The 26,860-nt window shown below is 48.5% G+C and overlaps 1 protein-coding gene across 2 annotated transcripts in view; it reads right to left on the bottom strand.

Annotated features, from left to right (window-relative positions):
* COL26A1 (collagen type XXVI alpha 1 chain) overlaps positions 1-26,860 on the bottom strand; it is a 176,478-nt gene that overhangs the window by 98,629 nt on the left and 50,989 nt on the right. The window contains exon 3 of one of the 2 annotated variants that reach the window (XM_030872096.2): positions 3,411-3,514. In XM_030872096.2, the coding sequence (XP_030727956.1) occupies positions 3,411-3,514 (104 nt within the window). The remainder of the gene's footprint in view (positions 1-3,410; positions 3,515-26,860) is intronic. The other variant, XM_030872095.2, reaches the window with a different exon arrangement.

Genomic DNA, 26,860 nt, shown 5'->3' with positions numbered 1-26,860 from the left:
CAAAGCAAAACCACAGAGGAGGGCACCCCTGACCTGCTGGCTTTCCAGAGAGGCTGGACTGGGAACCGAGTGGGAGTTCATGGTCCAGACCCCTCCACAACCATCTCAGGAATGTGTCTGAAGTCACGGACACCACCTTGATTTTGTCTTCTGTCATTACTGTTTCATGCTTGGGAATGCAAAGTCTTTACCAGGGCTTACAGGAGCCAGTCCCGACCTCAGCCCAGGGCCTCACGCTCCCAGGAATTCCTCAGCCCCACAGGGTTCCCAGGACCCTCGTGCTCAGAGCTGGGAAGGGGCTGCTCAACCCTGATACTCCCTGAGAGAGGCAAGCCTCACCCCATGCCCTAAGGGGAACACGCATTCCTCCTCGAAGTGGGCGAACCTGGAAGGTTCCTCCACCAGGGAGGGGCTGGCAGAGACTCTGAGGCTGACGGTGTCTGGAGTGGTGCCGACACCTCTTAATAATTAGCTCAGGACGCCGAGACGTTTCTGGGGAGTGCATCGATAATCCACATCCCCGTGGCCTACCAGGTCAGAGCTTTCTTCTGGAGGTGACGTGCCAAGCTCTCAAGGGCGGGCACCTTTGGGGGCACTTGACCAGCTCACAGTTACCTCTCCTCTCCCAGGAAGGATGGGCCCCCCAGTCCTGCTAGAACCTACTCCTGTCCCGATGGGCAGAACCTCCCTGAGGACAAGGATTGCCCCCCACACATGCCAGGTCTGCTGCTCGCCAAATGCTGTGCTTCGTCCACTCGGTCTGCAAGAATTACCTAAACATGGACGTGGGCAAAAAGGTGAGGGCCTGACCTTTGAGCGTCACGCTACGGCATTCTCTAAGGAGCCCACCCAGGGGCCATGGGACTTCCGGGGGGAAGTTCACCTTGTCTACTTGCCATTCACTGTGTATGACAGCCAAGGTTCTGCAAAGCTGGATGTTAACTTGTACGAAACTGGGGATATGTAAACGATTTCTGCTCAGTAGAAAGGATAACCCCAAAGGTTTTGTTTTTATTGTCCTGTAGGATTTAACGTAGTGATTTTATTTCAGGTTCTTATTTCATATATATTTTTAAAAAATCATAGTTCCTGTATTTTAATATGTATGAAATATATGCATTCTATATGTGTATATTCATATATATGTGTATACACACACACACACACACATCAGTAAAGGATTAACCTAACCCAAAGAGAGGTCTGGCCTTTGCACTTGGCTCCTGGGAGCTATCTCTAAGCTCTTGAAATGTCCTATCTGATAAGAGGGTCTGGGAGCCTTGGGCCAGATAGTCTATGCCAACGTTGTGATTTCTGGGGGCATCCCTTGTGCCAGCTCAACCAGCAGAGGGGCTAGAAACAGCTCAGCCATGCAGGAAGCCACCGTGTATACACGACTGAGTCCCACCAAGAGCTCTGGTTCAGGGCAGCAACCCAAGCGTGGTCTTGGGGACCCCAATCTGCATATGTATCAGTTTCTCTAATCTCTTTTGAATCAGCTTTGCCATGTTGCTGGTTCCACAAGCCATGCGTTCGATACAACGCACGCTCACAAGCCACTTGTGTGAGAATTACGACTTACACATTTTGAGACAGACTACACTTCATCTCGTGGTTCATTCATTCCTCTAATGAAGAGAATATGAAGAGAGATGAAAAACATATACGCTCCAGCACTGCAGTGTTTCCAAGAGAGGAAGGAAGGGGCCCCATGCGGGTGGGGCTTAGTTACCCCTAGAGGAACTGGACAGCCCTTCAGGGTGGCGAGGGGCGGGGGGGAGGCCGACGTGAAGACACAGGATCATAGTTGGCCGAGGCGATGACGAGGGGGCGGGTGGGTGGCGGGGGGCGCCCTCAGAGGCTCCGGAGCTGAAAGAAGGACCCAGGAGCCTTCCTGAGGCTTAGGGAGGGCTTCTACAGTTGAAGTCTTGATGGCAAGCCAGGACTTCGTCGGCTGGAGCCAATGGTATTTATTTTATCGGTCACTGAAAAGCGCTGAGTCAGTTACTTAAGGGCAAATCAGTCACTGCCCTTGAAAGCCCTGTGTCCCCAGCCCCCCGCAGAATCCAGAGGACAGGTCTGCTCTACTCTGCTGGAGGGACCAGAGGTCTCTCCCACAACCATGGTCCAAACCTGCTTCTGAGGGCCTCCGACCTCAACAAGGGACCCAGTGTGAGCCGTGGTCATTCAACACATAAAGCACAAAGTCCTGCCACCCACGCCTTCGCCTGGGGAAGCCAGGCCTCCCCTCAGCCCCTCACACCTGGGGTCCCTTCTGTTTCTCCCCAAAGAAAGGCCCAGGCAGTCCTGCGCCCCCCAAGTATGGGCCAGCCCCTGAGGCTGTCCACCTCCCTTCCCAGAATTAGGCTCACAGACCAGTGAAGGAGGTACCACTGGACGCTGCCATGTCCCAACCCCTTCCTTCAGCTCAGCTCGGGGCCACAGGCTCACTGAAGCACCATCATCGTTACTATTGCTGTCCTTGCTGTTCTTCGGCTATTATGTGTAATCCAATGACTTTTAGGCAGTTTACAATAAAAGCATACACATATAGAGTACTTATATTTTAAATATACGTATAACTAAAATCAGTAAGTTAGGTAATAAAAAAAGATGAGAGAGGATCATTTTGTCAGAAAGTTGAGGTTGAGAACTACTGTTTCCAAATTCAAAACTGACCCCTGAGCCTTGGGACTGCCCAGCTCTCCTGGAAAACCAGGTGGGCTGCAAACCTGTTTGTCAGGCAGGACCCACTGTCCCTGGATGTGGGTGCGGCAGGGATGGGCTCTGTTGCTGTCTCTGAATCCCACCTGAGCGCTGCTCTCTGGGCCCATCAAGTTCCAGAGCCAGACTGAGCCTGGCTCCTGGGTTCAGAAGGAAGGCTCTGGCTCTGGGTCCTGACCTCCCCTCCTCCCTCTGGGCACCTGCCCAGCAACAGGGCCAGAGCAGCAGGGTGAGGCCTTCCTGCTGCTGCCGCCCACCAGGTCCATCTGCCTTACTCTACAACCAGCATGGCTTCAAGGCTTCTGGATCCTCATCTGCATTTGCTCAGAGCCCAGATATCCAGCTCTGCCTGCCCTGGCTCTGGGGTAAGTCAGAGCCAGAGCAGAAGACATAGGCTGTACACTGAATCTCCTCCTCAGGCCAGGGCTTACGATTCTCCTTCATGCCTGGCCCAAGCAGTGCACACGGGACCCCACCTCTGTGCCCACAGGCAGGGTGCCAGGCTCTCCCCAGTTTGGCCAGTCCCGAGCATTTGGTTCAGGGATGCTTAGGAAAAAGAAGGAAGGAATGTGGAAGAAAGGAGAGCTGCTTGCAGAAGGAGGGCAGGGGAGGGAGGAGCATCTGTAGACTCTGAAGCTCGGCCCGGCCAGCACCCCCTCCTTGCCCCCTGCCCCCGGCAGACTCACCCTCGTCACAGTTGCTCCCGGTAAAGCCAGGGCAGCACCTCCACTCCAGCGCCGTCACTGTGCGGTAGGACACTCTGTACGTGGGTCTGATCAGAGTCCTGTAACTAACACAAGGGCAGAGTCAGGACAGTGTGAGCACCTACCTGCCCACCCCAGATCCCACTCCTGCTGAAACCACCCAGCCTAGGGCTCTGGGAGCCCCCCAGGCAGTAGAGCCCATCATCCTAGCTCTGTGCCCACAGGCTATGTGGCCCTGGGTGAGTGACCACCCCTCTCTGTGTCGGGTGCATTGTAAAGTCCCTTCCAGCTCTGCCTTCCCACAAATCTCCAAGGGCGGCCCCCTAGGGTGGGGAAATGACTGCTACGGACTGAACTGTGTCTCCCAGAAATCATATGTTGAAGCCCTAACCCCCACAATGTGACTGTACTTAAGCATAGGCTCTGAAGAGGTAATTAGGTTAAATGAGGTCAGAGGGGTGGGGCCCTAATCCAATAAGATTGGTGGCCTTTTAAGAAGAGGAGGACAGACAGACATCTCTCTCTGTGCACATGCACACACTGAACAAAGGCCATGTGAGGACACAGAGAGGTGGCTGGCTGAGAAAATTAATTTCTGTGTTGCAGCCATCTGGTCCATGATATTTTGTTAAGGCAGCCCAAGATAATGAATAAGGAAAAGAAAAATATCATTAGAACCTGTACAACTTCCAACCACCCACAAGTCACTTAACTCCAACTTTTTCCCAATCATTATTTCTTTTGGTTGATTCATCCAATGAATATATATATGTATTTTTTTTGGCCGCGCCCCGTGGCATGTGGGATTTTAGTTCCCCAACCAGGGACTGAACCCCTGCCCCCTGCGGTAGAAGCATGGAGTCTTAACCACTGGACTGCCAGGGAAGTCCCCAATGAATATTTATTGAGCATCAACTACAGGCAATACTGTGGTCACAGATTAATAAAACGGAGTCCCATCCTTGAGAAAATCCCAGCCTGATAGATGAGAGAGAGAGACACTCCAGTGAAAACTTGCAGTTCAGTAGTGGGGCCCTTGCAGCAACCAAACGCTCCTGCAAAGCGCTGTGGGATTCCATGGTAAATTTTCACACAATTTTGAAATTTTTCTTGAAAATAAGTTTGATACTATTTTGTGAAACTCCAAGAATAGTGAATATAAAATATAGGACCAAACCACACTGAGATATCACCTCACGCCTGTTAGAATGGCTATTATCAAAAAGACAAGAAGTAAGTGTTGGTGAGGATACGGAGAAAAGGGAACCTTCATGCCCTGTTGATGGGAACGTAAATTGGAAACCGTGCAAACAGGACGGCAGTTGCTAAAAAAAAGTTAGAAATAGAACTACCATAACATCCACTTCTGGGTGTTCATCCAAAGGAAATGAAAACACTAACTCAAAAAGATGTCTGAACCCCCATGTGCACTGCAGCAGTATTTGCAATAGCCAAGATATGGAAGCAACCAAAGTACCCATCAACGGGTGAGCGGATAAAGAAAACGTGGCACACGTACACACACACACACACACACACGCACACACGAATATTATTCAGCATAAAAAAGAATGAAATCTTGCCATTTTCGACAACGTGGAAAGACCTTGGACAAATACTGTATGATCTCCCTTATAGGTGGAATCTAAAAACAAAAAAAGAAAAACAAACCAAGCTCATAGATACAGAGAACAGACTGGTGGTTGCCAGCAACTGGGGGACGGTGGGCAGGGAGCAGTGCAAAATGGGTGAAGGTGGTCAAAAGGCACAAACTTCCGGTTATAATAAGTCATGGGCTGTAAGGTACAGCATGGCAACTATAGTTAATAATACCGTATTGCATAGTTCAAAATCGCTCAGAGCAGATCTTAAAAGTTCTCATTACAAGAAAAAAAAATTGTGTAACTACTTGTGGTGACAGATGTTGACTAGACCTATTTGTGGTGATCATTTCACAACATACACAAATGTCGAATCACTATGTTGCACACATGAAACTAATTCAGTGTTATCTATCACTTACACCTCAGTGAACACACACGCACAAACACAAGAACATGTGACTGATTTTCACAAGGGGCAAAAATTCGGCTTTATTATTCGATTTACACGCGTCATTATAACTTGGCTGCTTGATAAAGTCTGCACAACTTCCTCTTGAGAGCAGAACTGCATGACTTCACAGAACTTGCATCTGCTGACGCCATGCAACTTAATCGTGAATGGGAAAATTATGAAGTAATTGGTGGCAGCAGGCGTGACGCTTTGAGATGCACTGTTGACAGGAAAATACATAAGTCAGGTTTTGAATTTCAGAAATACTGCACTAAGTCTGAAGAATCCTGCTACACTAATTTTTCTTTCAAAAAAAAAAATCCTCTCACTCATGTTTCGTAAACATTCCGGCAAACCAGCTTCCCTCTGGAGCTCTAAGTGGGAAGCGGGGTGGGGGCAGGAGCTGGCAGTGCGCAGCCAGGGACTGGAACTTTCGAGTGAGGAGCCAGGAGTCTGCACGGAGAAGTGCCCGAGAGCAAAGGCAGGCCTTTGGTCTCTCAGATCCACGGCAGGAAGCAGCTGGCATAGGCCACTGGGGAGGGGGTGGGGGGGTGGCAGAGGACCAGTCATCGTCACCACTCCTTATAGAAGGAGCCTGGTGGGACATAAGTGGGTAGGCGAGCCTGGGTCCGAGGAGTCCCAATAGACTGTCTGTATGACAAACACACACACGATTTCTCATTCACATATACACTCACATGCTCACACACATGCTCACACACACACACACACACACACACTCACACCCTCTTCCTGCTGCAAACTTCCCAGCCAGGAACTGGCCCAGCTGCGAAAAGGAAGACGCTTTCATTTCAATTTAAAAAGTCAGTTTTTAAATTAATTCTTGAAAGAAGATTGTTGCTCTGGCTGAGAGGGACCAGAAAAGCTATGGAATCCCTCCCATGACCACTGCACCATGGAAGAGATGGAACCCCGGGCTGTGGGGTCATAAGCTGAGAGTTTAGGGCCCTGCCCCTGATTCACCATGTGAATTGCACACGTTCCTTAACCTCCCTGAGCCCGTTTCCGGGTCTGCACGCCCGAGGACCGGGATGCTGGGTGTGAGGCTCCCTGGGAGAGCACGTGCGAGAGCAGAAAGGGACGTGTAGCTGCTGGGCTTGCGAAACACAGATCTGACCCCTTTCTTCCTGGCCAGCACCTTTCGCCTGTCCCCACTGTGGTCAGGAGAGAGTCTGAGCTGTTTAGCCACGGGGCCCAGCCCTTCTCCAGCTGCCACAGCTGCCCTCAGGCCCCCTGTGCCATAGGCTGCCTGTCAGCCTGCAGCCCGTAAGCCCTCCAAAGGCGCCAGGCACTCCTCACTTCGTGCCCTGAGTGATGATGGTGATAAAATAATAATAGCTATAGTAAGAGCTTTGCGTACTTACCACGTACCAGGCACCGTGCTGAGTGCTTTACACTTGCTGACTCATAACAACCCTGACAGGTGGATGCTATTACTATTCCTAATTTACAGATGAGGAAACTGAGGCGCCGAGAGCTTCAGTAACTTTATCAAGGTCACCCTGCTAGAAGGTGGTGGAACTTGGTTCCAAACCCAGGCAGAATTAGCAGAACCTAGTAATACTAATTTGTGTTCGTTCAGTACAGGGGAACATTGTTCCTCCCTGCATCTGCACAAGGTACTGATCTCAGGCCCCTGAACCAGAGGGAGAGCTCATCCCCCAGAGAAGGTCTCTTTCTGCCCCCTCCTTCTGAGGGCCACAGGCTGGCCTGTCCCACTGCGGGACCAGAAGCATCATGGTGGCCTGCAAAGTCCAGGAGCAGAGAGAGCCAGTAGGTGGCGCTGCTTCCCCAGCCCAGCAGGCCAGAGCTCAGACCCTCAGATCTCCCCTGAATGCCCAGGGCAGGTGCAAGGGTTCATGGGCTGTCCCCATCTTTTCACCCTCCGTGAAGAACTCCCAGCCCTTCCCCTGGGCTCCAGTCTGCAAACCCACTGATCTTTCTAAAATGCAGATCCGCTTTTGTGACTGCCCTCTCTCAGAACCTTCCATGGCTCCCATAGACTTAAGACCACACTCTCTAGGTCAGCAAATAAGGCCCTGCCTACCTTTCTCCCCTCCACTCCTCCCACCACAGCACAGACAAGCAGCTCTTCCTGCCTCTGGGCCTTTGCACATACATGCAGGCTCCTCTGCCTACTCACCCCTCCTTCTTTACTCTGATGAGAAAAATCCCCAAGGGCCTCCAGGGTGTGACTCCACAACCCCTTCTCTGTGGAGCACCCCCAGCCCCAGCCAGAGCGGACAGGCTCCCTCCTCAGTACCCCCAACACCCTGTACACAGCTTGGTTTTACGTGTGGGGTGCCTGCCATGAGCCGGGCACTGGGAATACGAGAATGAAGGAGGCAGCATGAGCTCCACTCTGCCAGAGCTGGTGGCACTAATCCTGTCTCACACACATAAATATGTGGCCACGCGTGGTGGTCAGTGCCAGGGAGGAAAGCGCTGAGCTCACTCCTCACATTGTAATGGATTTGTTTTCTCTTTTTCAATTAAAATATAATTTACATGCAGTAAAACACAGATGGTCCCCAACTTATGATGGTCTGACTTACAATTTTTTGGATTTCACGATGGTGCGAAAGTGATACGCAGTCAGTAGAGACCACACTTGGAATTTTGAATTTTGATCTTTTCCCCAGGCTAGCCATATGGGGTACGGTACTCTCTGGTGATGATGGGAAGCTCCCAGTCAGCCCTGCGATCACAAGGGTAAACAGCCAATACTCAGCTGGTACTGTGTTGCCAGCATTGTTTTCGATACTGTGTTTCGCGTTTTCCCATCCCATCGTGTCTACAAAATGCCCATCTGTGTCTCCTGCTTCTGGTGAGAAGAAGAGGAGGACAATACTCTTGAGATGAAACTCAAGATAACTGCCCAGCATGAAGGCGGTAAGGCAGTAACAGCCATCGCAGGTGAGTTAGGACTTTGGCAATCGACGATCTTGACCATCTTAAAGGATAAGAAGCAAATGAGTGATGCAGTGAAATCATCAGCATTGGTTAGATTCACTGTCATCATGAAGAAAAGGGCTGGGCTGATGGATGACATGGAAAAAAAAAAAAAAACTTGTCTGGGAATTTCGTGGTGGTCCAGTGATTAGGACTCCACGCTTTCACTGCTGAGAGCGCGGGTTCAGTCCCTTGTGGGGGGACTGAGATCCCGCAAGCCGCACCGTGCGGCCAAATAAATAAATAAGTAAGAAACAAAGAAAAAGAAAAAAAAAAAACTTGTCACGTGGATGGAAGACCAGGTACAGAAGTTCATACCACTTAGCCTACTGACCATCCAGGCTAAGGCAAGAAGTCTATCCATACACTCAAAAAGTGTGTCGATGATTCTACAAATAATGCAAATGTTTATACCAAGTTATGGCCGGTTCCAATGCTTCAAAAGGCAGCATAATTTTCATAATGTGAAAGTCAGCGGTGAGGCAGTAAGTGCCAATACTGAAGGTGCCGAAGTTTTTAAGGAAGAGCTGCAGAGGGTAATTGTGGATAAGGAATATTCGCCAGAACAAATATTGAATGTCGAGGAAATGAGCTTGTTCTGGAAGCGAATGCCAGAGCATACACACATTCATCAAGAGCCCAAGACAATGCCAGGATTCAAGGCATTCGAACACCGTGGAAGGCTGCTTTGGGGTAGAAATGGTGCAGGGTTCGAATGAAAGTTTTTCCTAATCTACCACTCGGAGAGCCCGAGAGCATTCAACTATGTGAGCAAGCATTCATTTCCCGTTTGTTATCGCCATCACAAGAAAGCCTGGATGACATAAGCATTGTTTGAAGCCTGGCTTTTGAAGTGTTTTATCCCTCAGACAAGAGAATATTGAAGACAAAACAACATCCCATTCAAGAGTCTGCTGGTCTTAGACAACACTCCAGGGCATCCGCAGCATACCAGCGACATGCATCCTGATGTCAACGTTGTGTAGTTGCCACCGAACGCAACTGCACTCATTCAACCCATGGGCCATGGTGCCACAGCTACGTTCAAAGCACGCTGTTTACACCAACTGTCTGTTCAGGCTGTTGAAGAGGCGGGATCTGGCCGAACACTCTGAGAGTTTTGGAAAGCTTTTAACATTCTAAATGCTACCCAGACCATCGCTGCCTCGTGGGAAGGAGTCACATGGCAACGCATGAACAGCATTTAGAAGAAAGTCTTAAAGACATGTGTGAACACGTTCAAAGGCTTTAACTAAGATTCTGCTGTGGATGAAATAGTCCCAAGATATTAGTGCTTGGGAAACAGCTAGAATTGGACATTGACGAAGAGGATGTTCATGAGATTGTTGGTATTGAAGCTGAAGAACTTTCCACTGAGGAGCTGATCGAACTGGAGGAAGAAAGAAGGAAGGAAAGAGGAAGAAGTTATGGCTGAGGCACCAGGAAAGTTCACAGTAAAGAGACTGGCAGAGACGTTTGCTGCTATCAGAAGCGGTGTAAGGATGTTAGAAGAAATGGACGTCAATTATGAGACATTAGCAAGAGCTGACAGGCAGATACAGGATGTTCTTCCTTGCTCTAGAGAAATATAAAATGGAAAGAAGAAACAAACCGGACAGTCCAAACTTGATATCTCCCCAAAGAACACTATGCCTGCTAAACCATCAACAAGTGCCGATGCCCCAGTGCCTTCTCCAGGCTATTCTCCAGGCATATCAGAAGAGGGAGAAATTGACGACCTTGTCGCCGTAGCATCCCCATCATGCAGCAATTAATCTTAGTTCAATGCTTCAAACACTCTTCAGGCCCAACGTGCCTTCAGCTGTGTACGATAATGGTGGGTACCCTTCCATTCTGTTCTTCACTTTTAGTACAGTATTCAATAAATTACATGAGATGGCCAACACTTTACTATTAAACAGGGTTTGTATTAGATGAGTTTGCCCAACTGTAGGCTAATGGAAGTGTTCGCAGCATGTTTAAGGCAGGCTAGGCTAAGCTACAATGTTCAGTAGGTGTATTTAATGCATTTTCGACTTGCAATGGGTTTATCGCGAATGTAACCCCATCGTTAAGTCGAGGAAGATCTGTAGATAAATCTAGTGTTTAGCTCAATGAACTCTTACCTATTCAATATGTTTACACCAACATTCCCATTGCTCCAAAGTCCTTTTGTGCCCCTTCCAAATTGATTATCCAGCCCCCAGACATAACCATTCTTCTGACTTCTCTCGCCAGATACTAGTTTTGCCTGTTCTAGAATTTTAGATAAATGGAATCTTACAGCATGCACTCATTTGTGTCTGCCTTCTTTCACTCACCCATCATGTCTGTGAGGTTCATCTATGCTGTTAAGTGTAGCACTCCTTCGTTTCTTTTTATTGCTAAATAATATTCCATTATGCAAATATACCACAATGTGTCTATTCTGTTCATGGACATTTGGATTATTTCCAGTTTTGAGCTTTGATGAATAAAGACGCTAGGAGTGTTTTCGTATAAGTCTTCGTGGACACTTTTTCACTTCTCTAGGGTATATACCTAGAAATAAAATTGATGGGCCATAGGATGGTTATATGTTTAACTTTAGTAGATGCTACAAACACTTGTCCCAAACCTATCTGGATGAACCAAGTTCACATGCCCAGCAGCAGTGTGTGAGTTCCAGTTGCTCTATAACCTCGTCAGCATTTGATATTGTCAATCATTTTCATTTTAGTCATTCTAGGGTGTATGCAGTACTCTTTCATTATGGTTTTAACTTGCAATTCTTATTGACTAAATTTGAACCCCTTTTCATGCTTGCCAGTTAGATATCTCCTTTTGTGAAGTGCCTGTTCAAGTCTTTTGCCCACTTTTAAACTGGGTTTTGGGTCTTTCTTATTGATTTGTAAGATATATGAGAGACCAGATATATGTATTGTGAATGTTTTCTCCCAATATGTGTCTTGCCTTTTCATTTTCTTAAAGGTGTACTTTTTTATGTTAACTTGGAAGTATTTTTGATACCAGTTTTTTTTAAAAAAAATTTATTTATTTATGTATGTATATATTTATTTATTTTCACCAGGTCTTAGTTGTGGCAGGCAGGTTTCTTAGTTGTGTCATGAAAACTCTTAGTTGCAGCATGCATGTGGGATCTAGTTCCCTGACCAGGGATTGAACCCGGGTCCCCTCCACTGGGAGTGTGGAGTCTTATCCACTGCGCCACCAGGGAAGTCCCTTAAAGGTGTATTTTGAATGATCAGGTTGTAAATTTTGATCAAGTTCAATTTATCATTTTTAAAATTTTACTATCTGCTAGGTAGGAGTCAAGGTTCATTGTTTTCCATTTGGATATCCACTTGCTACAGCACAATTTATTGAAAAGACCTTCTTTTGGCCTAAATTTTCCCACTAAAATTAAATTATTTAGTGCCTTGTTGAAAATCAAATGATTGTTTAAATATGAGTCTATTTCTTGACTCTCTGTTCTGTTCCATTGATCTGTTTGTCCATCCTGGCACCAAAACCACACTGCCTTAATTAATATAGCTTAATAGTAAGTCTTGAAATACAGTAATGTAAGTCCTCCAATCTTGTTCTCCTTTAAGGTTGTCTTGGACACCTAGGTCCTTTGCATTCCCATTGACTTTTTTAATTGGCTTATCAATTTCTGCAAAAAAAAAACCCCACTATAATTTTGATAAGGTTATATGGAATCTATAGATCAATTTGTAGAGAACTGACATCTTAATAATCTGAGTCTCCTTATCCGTACATATGGCGTAACTTTCCATTTATTTAAGCCTTCTTTAATTTTTCTCAGCAGTGTACCATCTTTTGTTAAACTTACCCCTAGGTATTTGTATTAGGCTGCTCAGGCTGCCATATCAAAATATCGTAGACTGGATGGTTTAAAACATCCTCACCAACACTTGATCCCGATACATCTCTGCCCATCTGTGAGCCACTGAGCAAGTCCTGCCTCTCTGAACCCCCTGTGAAGTCTGGGCTGAGATGCAAAAACATACAGATCCCTTGCTACCCTGAAATTCTCCAGATCCAATGTGGAGTCTCCCATCTGGTGTCTCACCAGCCCTAGTTGTTTTTTTTTTTTCCAAGACAGACCAATTCTAGGGACTTCTGATCTCTGTGTATTTGTTCCCTCTGTAGGGCAGATCCTGGGACTTCCCTCACTGTCACTCGGCAAATTCAGGGACATATATTCTCCAGGGGGTTGTTATTCACTCAACAAACATCCATGGAGAGCTTGACCCTACCCCTCTCTGGCGCCTCACATCGATGAGTCCAGGGAGGTCACTCACCAAGTAGATCCTACCTGCCCACTGCTCTCCCCCACCCCGCCCTAGTCCAGCCTCCCTCATCACCCTCCCAGACAGCAGCAATGGCCCCTGGCTGGTGCCCAAGCTTCCAGCCTATACACAGAAGCTGGCTCCAGTGATGTTTTCAAAGCACAAATCCCCTCCATGCACCCTTCCTGGCTTCTCTTCAATCTTAGGACAAAAACCAAATCCTTAGTATGACCACGTAGACTTCTAACCACTGCCCACCTTGGCTGCCCCGCTGCTTGCCGTCCCCCCACCCCAGGCTACTCAGAACTCCAGCAGCAATCGGCTTTTGAGTTTCTGAACCCCAGAGCTCCTTCCTACATCAGGGCTTGTCATCCACTGTTCCCTCTGCCCAAGATGTCCACTAACTCCAATGCAGTCTCCAGTGTCACCTCCTCTGAGAAGCCCTCCTTGATCAGCCCACCCATCAATTCCACCCACCCCACTGCAGGCTGAGTCCCTTCGATTTACACTGTCATAGAACCCTGACTTCTAAACACTTATCACCCTTACAAGTATATAAGGGTGATCGCACCTGTGCGATCATTTGTCTGATGTCTGTCTCCTCCACTAACCCCAGGCCTAGTTCAGGGTTTGGCACATCATACATGCTCAATAAAGACTGGTGGAATGAATAAAACAATCGCTGAATAATTGGTACCAGATGGAGTCCCAGGCCAGGAACTGTAATGATAACCAAGATGGGGTGGCTCCCTGGAGGAGCTCAGGATGACATCCATGGAAACCGATGGATGCAGGGAGAGGGAGCAGGGCATGGCCACTTCCATCCACCAGGAGGAGCCGGCAAAGACTTCCCACATGAGGCAACACTGCTGAGCTAAAAAGGTGAGGAGGCAACCAGCACCAGGAGAGCCAGGAAATTTGGGTGAAGTTTGGTGCTTGTGGGGGGCAGAGTGCTTGGACAGGAAGACAGGGCATTCGGGCGGCTGTGAAAGCCTGTAGTGCAGGCAAGGAGTCTGGACTGCGTCCGTGCAGACTGGCCGTGCTCTCCAGGCATCCAGGGGTGCTCCTGATCAGTGACGTATTTCTGAGCCTGCAAGAGATTCTATTAATTTATACATGTATATATACGGGTATTATTTACCATCTTTGCATGTATAAAAAACCAGTAGAAGGCTTCCCTGGTGGTGCAGTGGTTGAGAGTCCGCCTGCCGATGCAGGGGACACGGGTTCGTGCCCCGGTCTGGGAAGATCCCACATGCCGCGGAGCGGCTGGGCCCGTGAGCCATGGCCGCTGAGCCTGCGCGTCCGGAGCCTGTGCTCCTCAACTGGACAGGCCACAACAGTGAGAGGCCCGCATACCGCAAAAAAAAAAAAAAAAAAAAAAATCAGTAGAGCTTAATTTCTCTTTTATTTTGTAGATTAAAAAATAAACAGAAGACTTGATATAGTTTTTCCACCCCTCGACAGACAGCCTTGTGTACCCACGGGGAGACCACCCTTTTCCTGGCCATGGGGCAGCCACCCAGGCACTGTGGCTCAGAAGAACATCATGATCAGATCTGCTTTCAAGAAAGACCCCACCTGTGTTGGCATGGCAGCCGGACTGGACAGGAGAGATGGGAGGTGAGGAAGTGAGTCAGGAGGTTGCTGGCCGAGAAAGAGGGGCCAGCAGGGATGAATGGCCGCACTTGATGGAGGGGAAACTGAGGCCAAAGAGGGGGTCAGATTCCAGGTGATAAAGCAGCAGAGGTTTGACCGAACCAGACCTCCTGATGGGAGCCCCATGTTCTCTCCCGCTCAACAACACATCGAAGCTGCCCCCCGACCCCTCCCAGGAGTCAGAGGAGGTCCTTGCCCTCTGCAGCGTCCCCGGGACCCTCCCAGTGAGCACAGCGGTCATGAGGTGCTCTGAGAGTCCTGGCCGCAGTCCTCCAGCCACTCAGTGACTGTCCTAGATAGGGTGCAGATGAGTCCTGTGTGTCCCCAAAGGTGGCCCTGGGTGCACAAGGTCATGTGAGAGGGAATATGAAGAAAGAGCTCCAGGAGGGGTGAGGTGCCCGTCACTGGAGGTGTGTGAGCCCAGGCCATGGCTCTCTGGCCTTCAAAGGCCATGTCCCCACAGCATCATGAGGTCCTTCAGTGGGTGCCAGGACAGGGCCATCGTCCGGGCATTGCCTGCTGGGAACGGCTCTGCCAGGGCAGAGACCTCATCGGTTGGAGGCGGGGGGCCGCCCTCCCTCACTGGGCACCGCAGCTTGCAGGCCCCGGCTCCTGCCCCAGCCCCACTTCCTCAGCAGGGACCACCACGAGGAGGACCAGACTGGGAGGTACCGAGACAGACTGGAGACTCAACAGGAAACGGGAGTGGGGGTTTCAGAAAGGGAGGCAGGAGATTATTAATCTCTTGATTAATAGCAGCGGGCCGGCGGGGAGGGGGATGGGCAGTCCCACCGCAGTTCTGCGGCAGCCGGCAGGGTCCTCCAGGCTCTGGTCTCCCCACAGTCCAAGCTAGTCGTTCCCAAGTGCGGACGGAAGGGACAGAGGCCCAGAGGGCAGTGTCCCCCGCCCAGGCTGCCGCTCCCACTCAAGCACCAAACCACGGTCCAGTCGGGGGGGAGGTGGACACATCGTGGGCTTCTCGAACCACACAGGCTGGCTGAGGAGGGGCAGGAAAGCAGGCCACGTTTTAAGAAAGCACTAAGTCCAGGACTTCATGTGGCCTTGAGGGCCGCAGGCAACCCAACCAGAGGGGGGAGGCGGCCTGGCAGGGGGCCGTCTGGCGGAGGCAGATGAAGTTCCGGCAAACCCCTCGACTCAGCACATCTGGAAAAGGTTGGCTCTAATGCCATCAAAGAGCTTGGAGGGGCCAGGGAGAGAGCTGAGGGCAGGAGAGCCAGGCCGAGGAAAACTTAACCCCCGAGGGCCTGGGGCTCCTCCTTCCAAATCTGTCTGGCCCTGGGGCCCACCCCCTCCAGCAGCTGACCGGGGGCTCGGGAGGGCAGGAGGGCAGCGACGAAAACGTGCGACATCCCGCTGCAGTGAACCAGGCACAGCCAGGGCTGTGATTTCCACCCCAGAGCAAGACGGGAGGGAAAGGGAAACTGAGGCACGGGGGGGCAGCACCCCTAGTCCTCTCCACTGGTTCTGAAGGCCCCTCACAGGGAAGTGTCCCGGTCCAGCCCCTCACTACAAGCCAGGAGGAGAAGCCAGCAGGGAAGAGACTCCCACCCCCCTCCCCCACCCCGGCCAGGGCCCCCTCCCTGGCTGTTCCCTCTCCCTGACCTGCACCCCTTCCTCTAGCGAAATCCCCTCATCCCCCAGATCTCAGCTCAAATGACCCCCAGGGAAACCCCAGAACCAGGTCTTATAGCAGGGACACCCTCCTCCCCCGCATAGCTGTGAGTCTTTGATTGACATGTCCCTCCCTCCACTCGCCCCCCCCCAACTCTGAGAGGGAGGGGCCGTGATCTTTTTGCACACTAGTGCCTGGCGCTTAAGTGCTCATTCAGTACCAAACAAACAGCTAAACAGACCAAACGCATGATCTGAGAAACCCGAGCCAGGGCCGCAGGTCCTGAGACCAGACCCGGCCCGGCGGGACCCTGCTCCACGCCAGCTTGGCCTGACTGGGCGCCGGGCACCGTCCTCTGGGGCCCATGTGAACATTAGTTTTGGGTGTCACCCTCACCTACATACACACAGACACACACACACACACTACAAAAACCCAATATAAGAAAATCATGGGATGGGAAAATCCAAACGGGACCCAGTTGTACTACAATTTTTTTTTTTTCATTTAACAAGAGGATGGATACGTTTCTTTAATGAACACTTGTTAAGCAGCTTAATGTGCCCAGGCTCTGGGATGAGGACACTGTGGTCCTGCCTTTGAGGTGTCCGTGGGTGGGCGAAAAGAGTCAGCCCTGATGTCAGACCGTCTGGGTGTCACATGGTTGGACCCGCATGGGTGATGGGTGCCCCCAACCCCAGTGTTCTCTCCTAGTGCTGCCCTGACAAGGCCCTCCCCCTCCCTTCCGGGTCCACCCCCCTCTCCTGTCACACCCCCTAACTCCCCCCAACCCGTCACCCCCCACATCCCCCCACCGCCACCCACCCCCACCCCCGGGCAGCTTTGCTCCTACAGCCATCCTCTGCCCGCCTTCACCAGCCGCCTCCCCTCTCTCCCAGGTCATTGCTGGCAGTTACAAACATGCTCCTGTATCTCCTATCTTAAAAACAAACAAAAAAACACCTCCCTGGACCTCTTACTCCCCTCCAGCTACCAAGCCCTATTTAAAAAAAAATTTTTATTGGAGTATAGTTGCTTTACAATATTGTTAGTTTCTACTCTATAGCAAAGTGAATCAGCAGTACGTATACATATATCCCCTCTTTCCCATTTCTTCTTTTTTTAATATTTATTTATCTGGCTGCGTTGCGTCTTAGTTGTGGCACGCAGGATCTTCGTTGCCGCGTGTGGGCTCTTCCTTGCGGCATGCAGGATCTTTTTTTTTTTTTAGTTGCAGCATGAGGAATCTTTTAGTTGTGGCATGTGGGGTCTTCACTTGCGGCATATGGGTTCCAGTTCCCTGACCAGGGATCGAACCCAGGGCCCCTGCATTGGGAGTGCGGAGTCCTAGCCACTGGACCACCAGGGCAGTCCCCCAAGCCCCATTTCTCGCTTCCTTCACAGCAAAACTTCTTGAAAGAGTTTTCTATCCTTCGGATCTTCATTTCCTCACCTCTCATTTTTCTCCTCCACCCACGTCATCTCAGCCTCCATCCTCACCACTCCCCAAAACTGCAGTTGCCAGGTCCCCAGTGACTCCACATTGCCAAATCCAATGGTCACTCCTCAGCCCTCATCCCGTCGGCCACCCAGAAGCATTGAAAAGACTCCCACTCTCCCTCCCAAAAGTCTCATCCCAGAACACTGGGTTTTCTTGATGCTCCTTCTGACCTGGCTGCTTCTTCTCATCTCCTTAGCCCTATCTCAGAGGCTGGGGTACCCAGACTGTTCCGGGGTCAGCACCTCTTCTCTATCTGTTCATCCCCAAGTTCACCTCCAGTCCCATAGCTTTAAATACCATCAAAACGCTTATGATTCTCAACCATCAAGTTTCCCCAATTCTACCATGCACATACTGTTACACTTTAACATCTCTGACATTGGGATTCATGTAACAGTTGATGGTGCACTATAGCTTAATGAGCAACATTCTTAATGACCATAAGGTAATGCACTTCTTCCAAACCAATGGCATCTGAGAATCCATGAAATTCAATATGGCCCCAGGGTCTTCCTGGAACTCCAAACTTTTAAAATCAACCTCTTGCTTGATACCCCTCTCCCCGTGGATGCCCCATGGGCATCTCACACTTCACTTGGCCAAAGCAGAGCTGTTGTTTTCCACCTCCTAGGGGTGACCTCCTGTCAGGGTCCCCAGCTCAATGAATGGCATGCCCAGCCAACCAGCCACTCACACCAGAAGTTTAGGGTTATCCCAAATTGCTCCCGCCCATAAGTAATCAGACACTCCTGCCATCTCAGTTTCCAGAACACCTCCTGAATCCACTCACTTCTCTCCACTTCCCCAGCTATCGCCCGCCATCATCTTGAGCCTGTGTCCACTTTTCCCTCAGCAGCCAGTCATCTTTTCGAAAGCTAAATCAGCCGATCTCAGGAACCTCCAAAAAGCAGAGAAAAAATACACCCAAAGCAAGCACAAGGAAAGACATAGTATACATAAGAGCGGGAATCAATGAAATTGAAAAGAGAAAAACAATAGAGAAAACTCAATGAAACCAAAAGCTGGTTCTCTGAAAAGATTTTTTAAAAAATGATAAACCTCTAGCAAGACTGACAAAGAAAAAAAGGAGAGAAGACACAAATTATCAATATCAGGAATGACGTTGGGAAGATCATGATACACATAAATTTAACAACTCAGAGGAAAGGGACCAATTCATCAAAAAACACAAATTACCCCAGCTCACTCAATATGAAATAGATCATTTGAATAGCCCTATAACTATTAAGGAAATTGAATTTGTAGCTGAAAAACTCTCCCTAAAGAAATCTCCAGACCCAGATGTTCACTGGAGAATTCTACCAAATGTTTAAGAAGAATTAATACCAATTCTATATAATCTCTTCCAGAATATAAAAGAGGAGGGAGCACTTCCTAACTTATTTTATGAGACCTTGATACCAACGTCAGACAAAGACAGTACAAAACCAGAAAACTACAGACCGATATCCATCATGAATATAGACACAAAAATCCTTAACAAAATATTAGCAAACAGAATTCAGTATTACATTAAAAAAACTATATACCATGGCCAAGTGGAGTTTATTCCAGGGATGCAATGTTGGCTCAATATTGCAAAGTTAGTCAATGTAATCACCATATTCACAAGCTAAAGAAATCACATGACCATGTTAATCAATGCAAAAAAAATTTTTGGACCAAATTCAGTGCCCATGATAAAAACTCCAAGAAAAATAATAATAGAATTTCCTCAACTTGATACAGAACATGCACAAAAACTTTACAGTTAACATTATAGTTGATGGTGGAATGCTTTCCCCCTATAACTGGGAACAAAGCATTCTCTCCACTCATTTATAGGTTCTGGAAGTTCTAGTCAGTGAAAGGTTGAGAAAAGGAAATAACAGACATACAGGTTGGAAACGAGGAATCAAGACTGTCTCTATTTACAGATGACTTGATTGTCTTTGCAGAAAATCTCAAGGAATAGACCCCAAAACTCCCAGAACTGATACATGGATTCAGCAAGGTCACAGGATCCAAGACAAACATACAAAAATCAACTGTGTTTCTACATACTAGCAATTTGACCATTTTTACAATGTTACCAACTGTACCAAAAAAACCTATTTACAATCACTCCAAAAAAAAAAAAAAGAATAGAACTTGTATGCCAAAAACTATAAGAAATCCAAGAAATCAATGAAGAAAGATGAAAGAAATAAAAAAAATCTAAATAAATGAAAAAAGATCTAAATAAATGAAATCCATAGTTCTGGATTGGAAGAGTCAATGTAATAAAGATATCAATTTTCCCCAAGTGGATATACAGGTTTAATGCAATTCCTGTTAAAATCTCATGAAGATTTTTGGTAGATATAGACAAAATTAGTCTAAAGTTTATATGAAAAGACATAGGAACTATAGTAGCTAAAACAATTTCAAAAGAGATGAATAAAGTGGGAAAAATCAATCTACCCGATTCCAAGACTTGCATAGCTACAGCAATCGAGACCGTGTGATACTGGCAGAACTGCAGACACACATATCAATGGAACAGAAAAGAGAACTTAGAAAGAGACCAACACAACTGTGCCCAAATGATTTTTGACAAACATGCAAAAGCAATTCAATGAAGGAAGGATGTTTTCAACAAATGGTACTGGTGTAGCTGGGATATCCATAGACCAATAAAATGAACCTCTCCCTAAATCACACGCCTCATGCAAAAACCAACCCAACATGGATCACGGACTTATGGGTCAAATATAAAACTTAAAACTTTTAGAAAAAAAAAAAAGGAGAAAATGGTCTTAGACTTGACACCGAAAGCATGATCCATAAAATGAAAAATTGATCCACTGGACTTTGTTGAAATTAAAAACTTTGACTCTGCAAAAGAGGGTTAAGAAGATGAAAAGGCAAGCCACAGAGTGGGAGAAAATATTTGCAAAACCACGTATCTGACCATGGGCTAGTATCTAGAATATATAAAGACATCTCAAACCTCCACAGTAAAAAAAAAAAAAAAAAAAAATCCAATTAGAAAATGGGCAAGAGACATGAAGAGACATTTCACAAAAGAAGATATCTGGATGACAAATAAGCACATGAAAAGATGTTCAACATTATTAGCCCCTAGGGAAATGCAAATTAAAACCACAATTAAACAGACTACACAGAATGGCTAAAATAAAATATTGTGACAACACCAAATGCTGGCAGGGATGCGTGAAACTGGATCACTCAGACGTTGCTGGTGGGAATGTAAAATGGTACAGCCACTCTGGAAACAGTCTGGCAGTTTCTTTAAAAACTAAACATGCAAGTACCATATGACCCAACAATTACACTACTGGGCATTTACCCAAAGAAATAAAAACTGATGTTCACACAAAAACTTGAATGTTCATGAATGTTTATAGCAGCTTTATTCAATATAGCCCCAAACTGGAAACGACCCAGCCGTTTTTAAATGTCTTTTAACAGACACATGGTTAAACTAACTGTGGCACATCCATACTACAGAATACTACTCAGCTATAAAAAGGAAAGAATTCTTGACACACCCAACAGCCTGGAGGAATCTCCAGAGAATTATGAATAAAAAGACCCATTCCTGAAAAGTTATACACTGTATGATTCCATTCTTGAAATGACAAAATTATAGAAATGGAGAACAGATTAGTGGTAATGGTGGTTTCCAGGGGCTGGAGGGAAGGGAGAATGGGGAGTTATTGTTTAATGGGTATAGAGTTTCAGTTTTACAAGATGCAAAGAATTATGGAGATGGATGGTGGTGATGGCTGCACAGCAGTATAGACATACTTAATACTGCTGAACTGTACACTTAAAAATGGTTAAGATGGCGCGACTTCCCTGGCAGTCCAGTGGTTAAGACTCAACGCTTCCACTGCAGGGGGCATGGGTTCAAGCCCTGATTGGGGAACTAAGATCCCGCATGCCATGTGGCGTGGCCAAAAGAAAGAAATAATGGTTAAGGCAGCAAATTTTGATTTATGTGTATTTTAACACAATTAAATTATGTCTTACAACTGCTTATGAATTTACAATGATCTTGAAATAAAGTTTAATTTTTTTAAAAAACCTAAATCAAGACATTTATCATCAGTCCTCAAAACCTTCAATGACGTCCCAGTACTCTTACAATAAATTCCAAACTTAAGCTTGTTGAGATCAGTCTCTGCCTCTGTATCCTCCTCACCTGCTCTGCTTCTGGACATGGACCTTTCTCTCTGTTCCTTCATCTGGGACCTTGTTGCCTCAGGGCCTTTGCACCAACTATCTCCACCCCATCTTCACACGGAGGCTCTTTCTCACCATTCATGACTCAGCATCAACATCATCTCTTCAAAGAATCTCTCTCCCACGTCCTCTGAAGTAGCCCGGATTTATTCGCAGTCATTACCCTATTTTAATTTCCTGAACTCATTAGGAGGGAATATTTTTTTCCTGTTTTCATATTTGCGTGAATAGAAACTCCATCAGAGAGAGGATTTGGTCTTATTCTCCATCATATTCCCCCCCCCCGGGCACAAAGTAGGCCCTTAATAAATATTTGTTGAGACGCTTGAGTGGTTGAACAAACACAAAGAGGCCTACGTGGAGCTCCTGGGGGAGTGGGTGGGGGCACAGGGAGGGATTGGGGACACATGCCAGTCCTCTAGTGCATTCCAAATCGGCTTCAGTGTGCCCAGATTCTGTTACATTCATGTTTTCATAACCACACCCTCCCTTCCCCCACCTGCACAGTTTTGTCATAAAAATGTCATCGGGGTGTAATGAGATAAGGTGCTGACTTCATAGCGCTCAGCAAAGAGAGGCACCACCAAGGATTATGGTCCCGCTGATCCCCAAATCTAACTCTGCAGAATTGCAGAAACCCCTTCTCCCTGTGGTGGTCCCAGCCCAGAATTCACACTGAGCAGAATGGGCAGCAGGAGGGCGCTGGTGCAGGTGCTCCAACCACTCGGCAGCAACCCTGCTCTGTGTCCCCTCATGAGTCACTTGATATTTATACGTCTTCCCTGGGAGTCGTAGCCAACATATCAAGAGCATATCACCAGCAAGACACTGGCCGACACATGCCATCGCCCCAGCACTGAATCCCCCCAATAACTTCATACAACGCATCATTTTTATAAACGAAACAAGTGAGACCCCAATCCCCACCCCTTCTCTTCCTACCCTCAGCTCCATCCCACACTGGGTGTGTGGACCCAGCCTGCACGTCCCAGCTCCATCCATGCGCCTCAGTTCCACAAATAGCCACCCCTCCCCCTCCTCTTAAGGCTTGCGGTGCACCCACCACGGGCACCGTCCCCAAGATTCAAGGAAGAGGCCGGGGCAGGCCTAGAAGCCACTCAGGGCTGGTATCCAGAGAATGGTCTAGAAGTGGGGCATAGGCTCCAGATGGACACATCCCCCTGGCCTCATGGACTCCTTGCCCCATGAGGATGGGCATGGCTGAAGGAGGGCCAGAGTGGCCTCCCTAAAGGGTCCCCTCTGCCTGGGTAGAAGGGCCCTAGGACCCAGGCACTCTGTTCTGCGGGGTAGGGGAGGGGGTGCAGGTAGGCCCCCATCATGCCTGAGTCCGGCTCCATCTCCTACGGCTCTGCAGATGGTAGAGCGGGGCCAGCCTGCTCCTCTCAGAAAACCCAGAGCTCTGAGACAGCAGGGCACTCCTCAGGCACAAATGTGATGGGTAGAGGGCTTCTCACCCAGCTCACACTCCTTTCTGCCTCCTCCCTCCTGCTTTGGGCTCTCGCTGCCCAAGGTGCTCCCATCAAAGGAGAAAGCAGTCCCTCAGCCAGTTGTCTTGGCAGGAGGGGTGGGGAGATAATTCTATTTAACTGAAGGCTCCTGGACCAGATGCTGCAGAATCGAAGGGAAGGACCGGCTAAGCCCCAACCCCTCAGCTGAGTGCATTAGGCCTGTGGTCCCCCTACCCCTGCTTCATGTGCCCCCCCCATCTGTCATCACCCAGCCCCATGCAGGGGTCTGGAGCCCCTGAGCGCCTCCCATTGTGGCCACCAGCTGTTCTGTTTCTTTGCTGCGAGGCCCTGCCTCAGCTCAGACGTCACCTCGTCCCAGGAGCCTTCCCAAGCCCCCTGTCAGGTTGAAGCGCCTGGCTTACCTCGGACCCCAGCCGCCATTCAAACCATCCTTCCTCGCTCCTGGACAGTCATCTCTTTGAAGAGAGACAGTCATGTGCTCTCTTTTGGCCAGGGCCTGGCATAGAGCCGGCCTCCAGGCAAACTTGAATGAATGAATGAATGAATGAGTGAACAAACAAGACATTCCAGGCCTCCTGGGAAGGGATATCCGGGGACAGGGGTTTTCCGAGCACCCCAAATCATGTTACCTATTTCTAGGCAAAGCTAAGCGCACCTCTAGGAGAGGGAGGAGGCCATTGCCTGGACTCTAAGGAGGGGACGCCCGTGGACGGCCGTGTCCAGGTGACTGGGCAGGCCCACCAGCTTCCATTTATTAAATTCGACTCCGGATCGAGCTCACGGTGAGTGAATAGAGTCGGGGGAGAGGGACGGACTAGGATCCGGGCGCAGACTCAGCACCCAAACTGGGGAGAAGGGAGGAGGAGACCAGCAAACAGCCAGGGATGAAGACAGGGCTCCTGACTGGACCACAGGCTCCAGATACACAGGTCAGAGAGCATCCCCTCCCCTCCCCGGGCGGCGCCCAATCACATGCCACCCAGAGCCCCTCGGCTCTCACTTCCTGGCCCCACCCACCGACCAGCCCTTCCCACCAGCAGGCTCACTGCCCGAGACAACAGCCAGGTTACACCCGACATTCTAGCCCTTCTCTACCGGGGCTCAGACACGCTCTCCTGACAGCTAGGCTGGGGCCCCATGTCCTCCCTTCTGGTCACCCTGTCACAGCCACACGAGGGAATTGAGATGGAGCCCCGTTTCCAAACACGGCCAGAAGAAGACAGGACGTTTAGGGTTCTACAAGCTTCCTTGTCATGTTTATTCTTTTCTGGTTGGACTGCCCACAATTCTACACAGGACCTGGTGAAGCCTGGTCCAGGAGTCTTCAGTTAAAGATAAATTCCCTTGAGGTGTGTCACACCTCTGGTGAAGGGATCCAGCTGAGGGAAACCCTTCCTTATAGGGTGGGAGCACCCCAGCCAGTGGGGGAGTGGGGGACAGGAAGCAGAAAGGAGGGGGATGTGGGCAAAACTTTACCAAGTTCATGATAACCTTCTCCAGGCAGACACCCAGGGGATCTCAAAGTGACGAGCAGACACCCCCTGCCCTTGAGGGACAGACTCCAGCAAGAGGAGAGATGGCCAGGCAGACAATTAACTAAAACAAGTCCAGCTGTGCTCTAGGAGAGGACAAATAAGATTCTGGGGGAATATAACTGAAGGACTTATCACTTCTGCCTGGGAGGGTGCAGCTGGACCTCCAAGGCAGAAGGAATTCACTGGCCAACAGAAAATAACAGTTAACAAATAACTGTCATTAGCATGTCCCAAAACACATCACACACACAGCACGAACTAGCACTTTCTCTCCTGGAATCCTAACAACCGCCCTATAAGACAGGCATTGTCTCCGTTTTAGAAATAAGGCTCAGAGAGGGCAAGTAACTTGCTCAAAGTCACACAGCTGGTCTTTTTGACTCTGAAGCCCACCTTACTGTATACCCCCCAACCCCCATAACAGGCTATAACGATGGCAAGGAGGCGTGAGATGCATAGAACAAAGTAAACAAAATGCCACAGAGAGAAAGAGAGCGCAGGTGAATTATTCCCAGGACCAAAAGGAAAACTCCTCCAAGAGTCAGAAATGAAGAAGGAAATAAGGGAGGAGAAAAGCAGTGGGGGGAGCCTGGGTGTCTTTAGTATGCGATGGTGAGAACAGCCTCTTCCTTTTCCAGTGAAATGTGGACAAATATCTGTTCAAACACGATCACATCATCTTAGATGACACATTTGGGGGACGTTGTGCACAAGCTAAACTATGTCAGCCCCAATCAAAGTATTCACGGGGATCTGGACAAATTTGCGCCAGCTCTCGTGAGAATGAGTCACCCTCCCTCTTTCTCTTTCCTGTGTCGTCATGACCAGAAAGCTAGATACCGATGTGACGTGATAAGGTATTAGCAAAAGCTACTGCAGCAATTAGACTGTAATATATAAATGTATCAACTTGTACAACTCAAACTTACACAATGTTGTGTGTCAATTATGTCTCCATTTTTTAAAAAAGAAAAAAGGTAAGAAATCTTGGATCTGTTCATGTCCTAGACATCAAAGGGATGGTAAGATGGAGGGTGAAATGGAGAATTGGGAGAGGCAGTCCGCCACTGATCACGCCACAGTCATGTACCATCTTGTTTCCTGTGCAAAATTCTGTGTGAACACAAATCAAAGCACCCAAAATGTTTCCAGAAATGAAGGGAACAGCGGATTGAAGCATGGCAAGACACAGCTGAGTAGCCAGGATTACAAACGAGAGAACACAGCACAAGGCGGCTATGGGGGTTCAGCTGGGGTTTGCCACCCTAACCTCAGAATGCGAAATGCAAGCTCAGAGCACGCCCAGGCCTGAACTACCTGCTGGGAGCTGCCTTGGGGTGGTTTTCCTGGGATCTGCTTCTTTATTTATTTTTTTAAATTTTATTGAAGTGTAGTTGATTTACAATGTTGTGTTCATTTCTGCTGTACAGCAAAATGAATCAGTTATACATATATATAGATATATATTCTTTTTCATATTCTTCTCCATTATGGGTTTTCACAGAATACTGAATATAGTTCCCTGTGCTATACAGTAGGACCTTGTTGTTTATCCATCCTATATATAATAGTTTGCCTCTGCTAATCCCAAACTCCCATTCCTGCCCTCCCCTACTCCCCTTCCCCGTTGGCAACCACGAGTCTGTTCTCTCTATCTGTGAGTCTGTTTTTGTTCTTAGCTGAGCCATGGCCCGGCCTCAGGTTGCATTCCCAGAGCACTTCTTACGAGCCAGGGTCTGTGCGGGACTTCCCCCACTGAACTTCAAACCATCCTCCAACAACCTCTTAAGGAGCACTCTATCACTCCCATTTTAGAGGTGGGGAAAGGCAGGCTGAAAGGACAAATCCGGGCCAATGAAACATCAGGGGAATCAGCTGAAGGCTCTGGTAAAGACAATCCTCTCTGATAGGAAAATAACGATGCCAAATCCCCTTTCCTCCTTTTTTGGGACACGGTTATATGAGACGTGATGCCTGGAGCTGCTGCCGCCCTTCTATACTCTTGAGGAACCATGTGGCCGACACACAGGGGCTGGCAGA

This window comes from Globicephala melas, chromosome 15 (genome assembly GCF_963455315.2).
Source record: "Globicephala melas chromosome 15, mGloMel1.2, whole genome shotgun sequence".
Taxonomy (NCBI): Eukaryota; Metazoa; Chordata; class Mammalia; order Artiodactyla; family Delphinidae; genus Globicephala; species Globicephala melas.
The sequence above is the reverse complement of the archived record's forward strand: the minus strand, read 5'-3'. Positions and strand labels throughout refer to the sequence as shown.